At 42.7% G+C, this 12,058-nt stretch overlaps 1 protein-coding gene across 1 annotated transcript in view; it reads left to right on the top strand.

The window, feature by feature from the left end:
• The window catches only part of SDK1 (sidekick cell adhesion molecule 1), a 2,061,301-nt gene that overhangs the window by 1,873,433 nt on the left and 175,810 nt on the right, over nt 1-12,058 (top strand). The window contains exon 39 of the mRNA XM_069209963.1: nt 7,412-7,573. Within this exon, the coding sequence (XP_069066064.1) occupies nt 7,412-7,573 (162 nt within the window). The remainder of the gene's footprint in view (nt 1-7,411; nt 7,574-12,058) is intronic.

The raw sequence follows: 12,058 nt of genomic DNA on the forward strand, positions 1-12,058 counted from the left end.
AGGGGAAGTGCTGCAAAAACCGTTGAGCATAAGGCAAGAAGGTAGTTAGGATTCTTTGTAGAAATTCTCTAGTCTGTGTAAGTGCCCACGTCATATTTTAATTTAGGGTAGCAAATGCATTTTTTTAATTTTGGGGTAAGCAGCATATTCCAGTGGCAGCATGGGATGGAAACAAATCTTGCACTCAGATGAGCTGAATCTAGATAGATTACTACTTTTAAAATGTTCATGCAAGAGCTTAATATCAAGGAAGAACTACACATGTTTTTGCTGATTGGAGAGAAGCGATTGAGTATACATAATTGCCTAATAGTTAGGAACAATATTTTTGGAATAACAGACTTATGTTACACTTTTATTTTTAATTTTAATTTTTTACTACAATTAGGGCCATATGTACGAACACTTTTTCCCATAGACACAGAATGGGTAAAAACCTTTGCTACATCTGGCCCTTAGGGCCTCATTCTGACCTTGGCGGCCGGCGGAGGCCGCCCGTCAAAGTACCGCCGTCAGAATACCGCTGCACGGTCAAAAGACCGCCGCGGTAATTCTGAGTTTCCCGCTGGGCTGGCGCGCGACCGCCAGAAGGCCGCCCGCCAGCCCAGCGGGAAACCCCCTTCCACGAGGATGCCGGCTCCGAATGGAGCCGGCGGAGTGGAAAGGGTGCGACAGGTGCAGTTGCACCCGTCGCGATTTTCAGTGTCTGCTATGCAGACACTGAAAATCTTGGTGGGCCCCCAGGGGCCCCACGACACCCGTTACCGCCAACCAGGTTCTGGTGGTCAAAGCCGCCAGAACCAGGCTGGCGGTAAGGGGGTCGGAATCCCCATGGCGGCGCTGTCTGCAGCGCCGCCATGGAGGATTCCTCAGGCCAGGGGAAAACCGGCGGGAAACCGCCGGTTTCCCTTTTCTGACCGCGGCTTTACCGCCGCGGTCAGAATTGGCCTGGATGCACCGCCAGCCTGTTGGCGGTGCATCCGCGGTCCCCGGCCCTGGCGGTCCATGACCGCCAGGGTCGTAATGACCCCCTTAGTCTCTATCGAAGGTATTTCTTTCACTGATAACTGATCAGATCAAACACTTCTTCAGAAGTGTTTGGTGAAAGTTGAGTCTGTTGACAAACTGCATGTCGCTATGTTGGATTATAATATTCATGAAAGGCAAAGTTATAAAGTAGTCACACTTAGTCCATGAAAAAAGATTACAGGTAGTAGGAAAGATGGACACATGCATGAATGATTAGGAGCAGAAACAAAATAGGCCTAACAGTTAACTCCATTAAATGTCACTGGTTATTAAAAAACACTTTGAGGTTCATTTTTAAAGTCTGTATAGTCACACACAAAACATGTTTTTCATATTCAACAAACATTACTCCCTACATATTACCTAATCCTTGTCAAAGCACAAGAGTACAATACATGTCAGCTGTTGATTTTTAAGAAGCATAGGATGTTTGAATAAAAATCAACACAACATTGATAAACTTAACAAACGTGCATGTGTACCTCGGCATTCTCTCTGAACCACAGGCAGTATTGTGGTACACAATCAAGCAACTTGATACCCAGAAGACTTTTATCTCTCATAACTTCAACTCGGGAACACTCGGTTTCCCTCTGTTGTCCAGTTGGGCTTAACTTATTGAGTCTAATGATAGTGATTCAAGGTTCCTCACCTTCCTCAGTGGTGGGTATTCATTACTGATCTGTGCTTATGGTTGTTGTGCTGCTGGTATGCACTTATTCAATTATTGTGCCAGAGCTGTGCTCGTGAGCTGTTGCTAGATAACACCCCAGCAGTTTACAATTGTACTTTCACAAAGTCTCAACGTTGTGTGATAAAAAAAAAAAAAAGAATGTTAACTATAGTTCATATTATGTCCTTTAAGCAGTTTGGGAATAACCAGCAAAATGCCAACTTTCTGTTGTGAGAGCACTATGGACCTCTTTTTCCTTTCTACAACTATATAACATTTGTTAAATGCATGATATGCAACCTGTGAGTAAGTCCTTTGGTATTTTGAATGTTCTATTTTTTTTCTTTTTTTCCCTTATATCACAGGTAGCCTTTACTTATGGTAGCAGGAAAGATAACACTTCAACGGCATGCGATTTGACAAGTCAAAATCTGTATCAGAATGTATTCTTGGAAATTGTTTTACAATTTTTAATTTTGTTACATCAAAATTGTAGACTTTTGGCATTTAAGATTTTTTAGTGAAAGAAATACGTGCTGATTTTTGTGTTTTTTTAACACCAATGCAGCAAGCATCACTGTGTCACCAACAAGCCCTTTGCATTAATATAGTATTCGATGACATAATTTCAGATTTTCCTAACTTTAAAGATGTCAACAGGTATAAAGTTTCTCAATTATTTTGAACTGGGCTAGATTATTTACCACGCCTAAAATAAAGCCAGAGGAAACATGCTGGACTCAAGGCTTTGATTCCATGTACAAAATAAAAATAGTACGTTTAGAAAAATACCTGATACTTTTTCTAAACTTACTTTAAAAACTGTTTCATGAATATCAGCATTTGCTCCCTCCCACGCGTTTTAAAGGCTGAAGGGGGAGGTAATTTACTGGTATGAAAAGCATAAAAAGGCATGTGCGTGTGGTGGGTTTTTCTAAAGGTTATGTTTTTTTTGTTTTGCTTAAGAGTGCAGGCTGAAACCATCAGGCAAGGGGATGGATTCTTTTTAATCTGTTTTTCAGTATATGCCAAGCAAAAATAAGACAGGGACAAATTGTTCAAAGATCTGTAATAGCCACTATTGTCATTGGAAGGTTGTAGGAGATGTCATGAGAGAAAAAATGCTGTGTGTAGTGAAGTTTCCTTCCACTCCACGGTGTTCCTTTTTTACCTCATTTTTTGTTTACAATTAATTATTTTCTCACATCTGCCCGCTCATTCATTTATTTCAAATAGCTCTTGATGTGGATTTACTCTGATTCATCCAAACTTTGATGTCATCATTGGCAAACTTGATTTGTAGTCCCGGTTTAAGTTTGCCCCAGCCTCCCTTATAAGAGTTTTAGGTGACACATCACTCTATCAGGGCAGCTTGACATAAGAAGCAATTTTTTGTATTAGGTATGGCAGCCACCATAAGCTGCCTATTGTGTAGGAATACATCAGCTTCAGAAAGCCAAGGGGAAGTTGTTCAGTAACTTGAGGAGGGAAATGCATTTCTGATCTGGGGTCATGAATGGGATTGGTGAAAATGTCTTCTTTTATATCCAGCAGAACACTTGGTACCTTTCCACAAATGACAACTTTAGAGTTTACGTTTCAGACATAAAAGGTAGGAATCTAAGCACTTAATACTTAAGCAGGGCATCACTGGTCAGCAGGACCCAGCATAAAACGGCAATTTCAGAAAAATAAACTATTAGAAATAATGACAGAGAAAATGGGGTAAAGCACTCTCAGTAATATGTGGTAGAAACAAAACATTTTCTCTTGTTCTTCTAGGCACCCTAGTGTACTTGAAGCCTATCACCAATGGGTGTTAGCTGCAGGTGTAGATAAGTGCATTTTCACTAAAAATTAAACAAATTGTCGATCCAAATACAAAAGCACATCTACGATGCGCTTAGTTTGCTACCCGCAGATGTGTGAATATTTTTCTTGTTCTACTCCTTTTTATATTCACAAAAGAGAGCTATTTGTAGGAGGAAGACTGAACTAGAAGCACATACCCTGCTCTGCCTTTCCTAGCCTAGTTGTATGTGGCGAGCAAAGCAGCAACATATTTATCATGGGTCGCCTGGCCGAAGAGGCAGTGTGCGTAGGGACCTTGGACCTGCGAATGTGAGCCATGTAGGCCAAACTACTGCAGCACGAGGTATTGGAAAGTATCACATTCCCAGTCTCCTGTTGGAGTTGAAATGTAATTCTGTTACATGGTGCTCGTGATTTGCATTGCATTGATGTACGGATGGGTTGCAGTCAACACTGTCCTGCGCAGGATTAGCACTCTTGTAGAGGAAGTTGAGCAGGTTACCCATCCTATAAGTGAGGGATGCACAGAGATCTGTGTTTGAAAGGTCTCAGCCTCCAAGTGAATGTTTACTGAAGGGAGCTGCTACATATATGCCTGGTAATTTGTGCACAAGGGAGTCATTTTGTAAACCTGCCCATTCATTTTTGTGGATTTACATATGAATAAAATACTTTTTTCTTGACAGATTCTAGCACAAATTGGGCAAAATGTACTTAATCAATCCCCATCGTTTCAGGATGTGCACGAATTAACAAAGGTAGTCTGGTACAGCCTACACCTTATGGATCCCCTGCAACTCTCAGGTCCAACCGCATATATGTCCATTTTCATGTTGATCTACTTAAATTTACTTGGATTCATCAGCACATTGATAACGCTATACTCTTAAGTCATTCTGTAGCAATCATTCATAGAAATGAAAAAGCAGAAAGCATAGTTGATTATATATCGGGACCTTGTTTGGTGTGCATCGCAGACTAGTGATCCCAGGTCTTTGAAGCACTGTAATAATACATTTGGGAAAACAAATATTGTCAAACTGGAACAAATAGTGGCCAGAGATGTTGATGCTGGGCCCACGATTATGACCAATTCAGTAGTTTTTGGGCAGCTCTGTTATTTGGTGGGAAGGAGGTGCACTTCCATCAATGCACCAGAATGAGTACTGGTCTCTTGTCTTGGCTTTCCTTTTAGCTCCCTGTGTTGCAGGGCGATAGTATTTCTTTAATTCACTCTCCTCTTTCAGAGTCCCTCTATAGCCTATGGGTATAAGAGGGCATTGCCTATCAGTCCATTGTAGCTTTTATAGTCCTTGATACCTCTCCATCCTCCACCGGACCTGCTTCCTGGTGCAACCGATTGATCAAGTTTACTATCCTTTGTGCTATATCATTGCTGTTGTTGCCGATAAACACAATCAGGGGAAGGGATGTGGCTGGGTGTGTCTTACTCCTCCCTTCTAGGATATCTTCTTTAATCAGGGATGCCAACATCCAAAGTTGCCTCATGTCTTCACTACACTCTGCCAGCTGCGACCTATTTGAGGACTTCCAGCATTTTATATCTCTGTTCCCCACCAGCCACCATTATCTCAGCTGTGTGCCTGGGAGTCTTACATAGCCAGGTGTGATAAACCCTACCTACAATTGCAGCTAGACTCCCTTAATCAGCAGCTGTCCTACCATCAGCTCCCCTGGCTCATCAGAGTTATGATCAGTATGTCTGTTTGGACCGATAACCAGGGTGGAATATATTTATTATATCTGTTTTATTTGTATTATCTGTATTGTATTATATCTGTAATATTTTTTTTATTCCACAGTCTACTATTCCAAGCCTACATCGATGCTAATGAACAACCTTATTTGACTTGGGTTTCGGTTATTCCACATTTTGTCTATAATTTTCATAAGACCTTGTACCCTTTGGTTCCCAAAAGACAAGGCACGCCAAATTCATGCAATGCCTGCGTTACGTTTCCGTTTAGCTTGTATTTTCAGACTTAGAAGCCAAAACGTCCCCCAAAATGTGAGTTTAGCATCAAGCAAACTCCTAAAAGTTGCTCTCAATTTATATTTGGGTCAAGATTCTGTTTAGACTGTTAACTATCCTAAAATGCAAAATGGGCTGTACAGTATGCAAATCGGGCAGCACATCTCATAAAACATAAAATCACTGATGTGCAGTTGTAAGACCTCTAGTTTCAAAAGACTTTGAAATATGTGAAAAAAAGTCAGTCTCACAGATGCACACATATGCACAAACAGATATTTTACTCGAAACTTGAAAAGAATGCACAGATGTGCACTAATTGTATAATTATCATGTAGTTAGAGTTAAAGTAAATGTCTCTAATTCTCACTGCATATAGTTCAGCCACCATCTTCTGTTGTTTGTCATATTTGATAGTGAGACTTACCCTCTTCTTCCAGAGCAGGTCTTGTGATTGACAGTTGATACCAACAGCTTGAAAATGAGCTGCCCAGTGAACAGTGACATATTGCTTATTTTGCATTCTGAAAAATATCAGTTTTGAAAGTCGCCTAGCTTCAGTGATAAATGTGTTCTTGCTCAACACTAAGGTCAAGTTCATTTCAGCTGTTTTTCTGAATTGGGCATTTATGTTCTTTTTTGTGTCTTTTATGTGGTGTTGCAGACTGGAAGGGGCCAGGGAAACAAGGAAGTATTGTTGATGTTCTAAATAGAGATCATAGTTTCCCTCCCACTAATCGCATACTGATCAACTAAACACTTCATAATTGTTTGTTGTTCATGTCGTTGTTGTCCTGGCTAGGGCTGGGATCACATATATTTTTAGGTCTTGATATATAATGTTCATAATTATATTAAAAATACTTAGGAGCAAGTTACTGTTGGTATTGTTTAGTTATTTCATCTGTCTAAAGTTGCCGCTCCACAGTGGGGCGATGTATGTAAAATAATGGTTTTAATTTACGACGTTATGTAGTGAGCAAAATAATTAAACAACGTACATCTAAAAACCACTTCTAAAATCGATATAAACGAAAAACAATTGATGAGAAAGAATATTGTTCTTGTTTAAGATTGCACTGTATTGGAATCTCAATCCAAATAACAAGGATTTCAAAAAATAACAACATATATTAATAAACATCGACAAGGCCTTCTATCTCCGAATCCCAGACATGGATTGTTTAACTTTTAAAGTTTTGTTGTTAGGTTGTCCCTGTGTTACGGTGTGAGTTGCCACTGAATGGTAAAATATGAACATAACTGTCAATAAAAAGATTAGCACATAGGTGTGAATCTCCCGCGAGATATCTGTGTATGTGTCAGGGCCCCATATCTGAGTGGTACTGGTGGACCTGCTCCTCGCCTTCATGCTTGATTGACACACGTTTGTCATCAGTCACTTGCAGCGAGCCCGAGGGAGTTCACAGGCAAGCATGTGTTTGCATTGCCAGGATGTACTACGAGTGCCAGCGGCCTCCATTGGTTTTGTCAATGGTGCCCTCGACGGCTGTTCTACAGAATGCCCTCTGGCCTCCAGTTTCCTGGCGAGCTGCAAGAGATGGGGTGACAAAGTGCAGCAGCCCCTTTACAAAAAGCACAGCGCTTCCTACCTCTCCCCGGCATCGTCCTTATTTCTTCCTGCTGTAATTAATCTCTGGGTGATTTCCCAGTTGTGCTGTGAGGTTTTCCTTGTCAGTCCCCACTTGTTATGCTTAAGCTCTAATTAGACTGATCTGTGCTGAAAATTGGCTATTATCACTGCTGAGGTCCTCTGCTAATCGTAAGAAATGCTTCCTCACCCAGCTGCGAGATCACTCAGCTTTTCATTCTGCTGCTCCCTGCGAGAACCTCACCTTACTTTCTTCCCTTTCCTTTGTCTTGTGGATGGATGCATTCTCTAGGGGTGAGCAAGGTGGTGACGGTGGACATCAAAGGCAACTTGCAGCGTTGGCTGAAGGTCCGAGATCTTACCAAAGGCGTGACCTACTGCTTCAGAGTTCAAGCCAGGACCATCGGCTACGGGCCAGAGTTGCAGGCTAACATCACAGCAGGGCCAGTAGAAGGTAAGAGGAACCTAGACTATGTGGTCACTGCAGCGCACCTTTTCGCCAACACTATGTGCAGCCTAACACCTACTAGACTCGGGTCACATGCAGAGCACCATTTCAGAGACCAATGATTGTGAAGCCTAAGACTTGAAAGGCTGCAGAATGCATTGTCCGTCTATGCACAAGGGAGTGGCTGTATTTTTTAATGATTTTATTTGTTTTGTATTTCTTGTATTAGTATTACTGACTGTACTGGCTGCAAACCGAGACAGTACCTTTAGAGAAGATCCCACACCGAACCACTATCTATTTACTAAGTTTCCACAGGGCTTTTAAAAAGCAACTCTATTGTGACTCAGGGGGTCATTCTGACCCTGGCGGTAAATACCGCCAGGGCCGGGGTCGGCGGTAGCACCGCCAACAGGCTGGCGGTGCTCCGCCGGGCATTCTGACCGCGGCGGTACAGCCGCGGCCAGAAGCGGAAAGCCGGCGGTGTACCGCCGACTTTCCACTGCCCATGATTCTGACACCCCATACCGCCATCCTGTTCCTGGCGGGTCGCCCGCCAGGAACAGGATGGCGGTATGGGGTGTCGTGGGGCCCCTGGGGGCCCCTGCAGTGCCCATGCCAATGGCATGGGCACTGCAGGGGCCCCCGTAAGAGGGCCCCACAAAGAATTTCAGTGTCTGCTTTGCAGACACTGAAATTCGCGAGGGGTGCAACTGCACCCGTCGCACCTTCCCACTCCGCCGGCTCCATTCGGAGCCGGCTTCCTCGTGGGAAGGGTGTTTCCCACTGGGCTGGCGGGCGGACTTTTGGCGGTCGCCCGCCAGCCCAGTGGGAAACCCAGAATGACCGCCACGGTCTTTTGACCGCGGTACGGTCTTCTGGCGGTTCCCGCTTGGCGGGCAGCTTAGAATCAGGCCCTCAGTGTGTGCTTGAATTTCAGTACTGACGAATCTTCAGCACGCATAAAAAATAAGTTTTGTCGAGCACCTTTCAATGTGTAGTTGAAGAAAAATAATTTTTCCAGGAAGGTGTAGGGTGGACGATTAACTCGTCTATTGCAGAGGTCTGTTTCACTTGCAAATACACACGTTCAAATCCCTGATAGGCCAACTTAGTTTTTTATCCCATTGAGAATGATCAGATGAACACCACAGAGTTTAGCAGTGATACTTTTTGATGGATACTTTTAGCTGTGGATTTCTGACCTTAGAATACTTCCCAGGTACGAGAGTGGTGCTGGAAACTTTTCTTCATCACTGGTTCCATGGGCCACTAGATGTTGCTGTGCGGCTCCATGTTGACTCTGTACCTCAGAGTTACAGAGCTATGCTGCGTATTAGTGCCACCCCTGTGTGCTGAAGTAAGTTCCTTTCTTTCTGTGCCTTATGATGCAGCTCTGGAGCTCCACTTCCATTTTTGTGGGTCTTCAGATAACTTCTTTATCAAATTCTAGTATGCCAAAGAATGATGTACCCACCTAAGATTACAGGTTCCAAACCTTTCCAGATACGCAGAAAACAGATGTTGTCAACAGACCTACACATGATGCCTTTCTGATGTTTAGGGTGGTATTTGTGCAATAAATGTACCCTCATGCACTTGGGGCAAGGAGGCACAGCTGTATGTCACGCTTGTGCAAATCCTGTTTTAAGTCCCAGTCATTGATTTGGTTCCACTTTCAAGGCCATTCCCATGAGCAGTCAACTTCACACTCCAGTAAGTCCAAGTCATCGCACCAACATAAAATAGCGAAGCAGGCCTTCATTCTATCTAGCCATTGTGAATCTAAAGAGAAGGCGCAAAATTGTCATGATGCTAGTTGTTCAGCATCCAGGTCTCTGGTGGCAGAGCCGATTCATCAGCAGATCCCAGTGCGCCCAAGTTACCCAGGCTATCAATAATGCTGAAGCAGTTTGAAGCTTTTACGGGGGTCATGCTGCAGGTGTTTGGTGAGCTTCTGGCTCCCTCTGGTGTTCCTTTGGATCCCAGGGAGCCAAAGGGGCCCCAAGTCGGGTTACCGGCTAGAGATCCTTCCTTGGTACCATCTAATCCCTAAGGTACTGCCTTGGGCATTGTACCGACTCCAGTACAAACTTCCATTCCTGCTCCAAGGCCTGTGCCGGACCCTTCCATGCCCACGTCGGTACCAGGTCCACCACTGCAGAAGATAATTCAGTGCTGATTCCACTACTGTACATTGAATCGAATTTGGCTCGATCTTGACCAATTTCTTGTTACAAGTTTACGAAAGCGCAACAGCTCATCATTTACCCTGACTCTACCAGTGCGGATGCAGAAGAAGGGGCTCCATTATCTTTTTGACTCTGACTCTGAATAATGGCCACCCCAGGTGATGTGTGTGGAGATGGTTATTTCTCCCCTCACCCCTTCACAATTATGCAGATGATAACTTCACATTTAAGAGACTAGTGGGCTTGACACCTTTTCTGACGTAGGATGTGACTAGCCACCAATGGAAAAAAGTTCCTTCTGTGCAGTATTGGTCTGGAGTGCAGCTGAGGTTCTAGATTTACAGCTGCCATCAGTTTATACCAAAGAAATGAATGTCCCTACAGAAATGTTATAGCCTAGGTCAGCCACATCTGAGCCTTTTCTACCTTGATTGCCACTTGGCCAAAACCCAGTTTTTGCCCACAAGTGAACAGGCCAGTGGCCAAGCATCACAATTCAACACTTCTTGATCCTGATTTATTTTTTTACTTAACATCCTACTACAGAGAGCATTTTGGATCACACTTAAGCCAGTAAAGTGAATCTCAATTCATTCTCCAAAACTACTATGGACAGAGAGTCTAAGGCAGAGGTCTTCAAACTTTTGGATGCCGGGACCCCCTTGTCAAAGTTTTCAGGTGTGAGGACCCCTTCCTGTCAAAAAAATTCTAGAACTTGGTACTCCTCATCAGCGACAAGCGTAAATGCCCCAAATATCCATGTCAAATCATTTTTATGGTAAGGAAATATTATTAGACAGTATATAGCAAATCAAAGGTTTGTGGGTGACTGTGGTTTGGAGTCAGAGACTTACTACACAGTTCAAACAAAAAGTCTACCAAAAGAAGTGCCCAAAAATATGCAATGGTACTTTCTTTTTCCCAATCAAAACATAATTTGACAAAACTTATTTGGATGATAACACATTTCTGAACTAGTGTGATGGGTGTTCCTGTTTTTCTCCAGAGAAACGGTCAATTTGTGGATGTATTCTTGCTACTGCCATCCTCAGGTTGTGCTCCACCTCTAGTCTTGAACTGTACTTTGTTTTTAATACTGCCAATGCTGAGAACCCAATCTCACATAAATATGATGAGCTAAAAGGCAGAAGAACCTTGACTGCAATTTTTGACAACCTGAATGTTCTTCAGACATTGCCAGACAAAATTCTCCCAATGAGATTTTGTTGAACTGCATCTGGAGAATGCGGTCACTCTGGAGCTCAATTAGGTCTTCCTGAAGGTGCACTGGAAGATGAGTACCTGCACCCACTTGAACAGGTTGAAAGACCCAGTCATTGACATGATCAGTGTCCTCAGCAAAGTACTTTTCTAAACTGTCCCTAAGAGAAGTCAAGTGATTTATTATGACCTCAGCAGCACTTTCAAGTTCATATCCTGTGTCCTCAAGAGCTTCTGCTAAACATGGGAATGCCTCAAGCAGGCCATCTTGAATTAGTCTTCTCCACAACTCCAATTTCTTCTTGAAGGCAGATGTTGTTTTGTATATGGTGAAAGACGTACTTTCAGCTCCTTGCAAAGACAAATTCAAGGAATTTAATTTATCAAAGATGTCTGCAAGGTATGCTAAAAGCACAAGCCAATGGGGATTACATAGCTGTTCTGCTTTGTAGGGGTCCACATCCAGAAGGAACTGTCGTACTTCATTTCTTAATTCAAAAATATCCATGTCAAATGTGTGTTTGACCTACGGTACAAAATTCCAAAGTTCAATATTACTGAATACCTCAGACTTGCTGCTACATGCGGTATACCTGCCTTTTTAAAAAAAACTCTTTGCAGTTCTCAGAATGTCTCAAAAAATCTTCTTATTTTCTTTAAAAACACAAATAACAGTTGGTCCCTTCCACGTGATTAAAACAGAAATTGCAGCCTTGCCTTTCATACTTTCGGTCTTCCCGTTAAGACATTAATTGAGCAATCTGAGACTTGTATATTCTATACTGATTTTTTTTAATGTAGTAATCAGGACGTCGTGCTTCACCGTAATGTAGGCTAATTGTGTACAAATACTGACCGGAATGATGGCTGGAATATACTTATTGCAAGACAGCTTGATGTCTCAAAAGCAGAGAATAATAGCAGTAGTATGCCAGAATACAGACACAAGAATAAACATCCAGACATTAAAAATAATTTCATGTCTGATGCACAATATACATCAAGGTACATTCTCCAATTTGTTAAGGGTGTTCTTAATTGTCTTTAATGCCAATGGTACAATTAAAAGATGGGCAAT

The sequence above is a fragment of the Pleurodeles waltl genome, chromosome 10, assembly GCF_031143425.1.
Source record: "Pleurodeles waltl isolate 20211129_DDA chromosome 10, aPleWal1.hap1.20221129, whole genome shotgun sequence".
NCBI lineage: Eukaryota > Metazoa > Chordata > Amphibia > Caudata > Salamandridae > Pleurodeles > Pleurodeles waltl.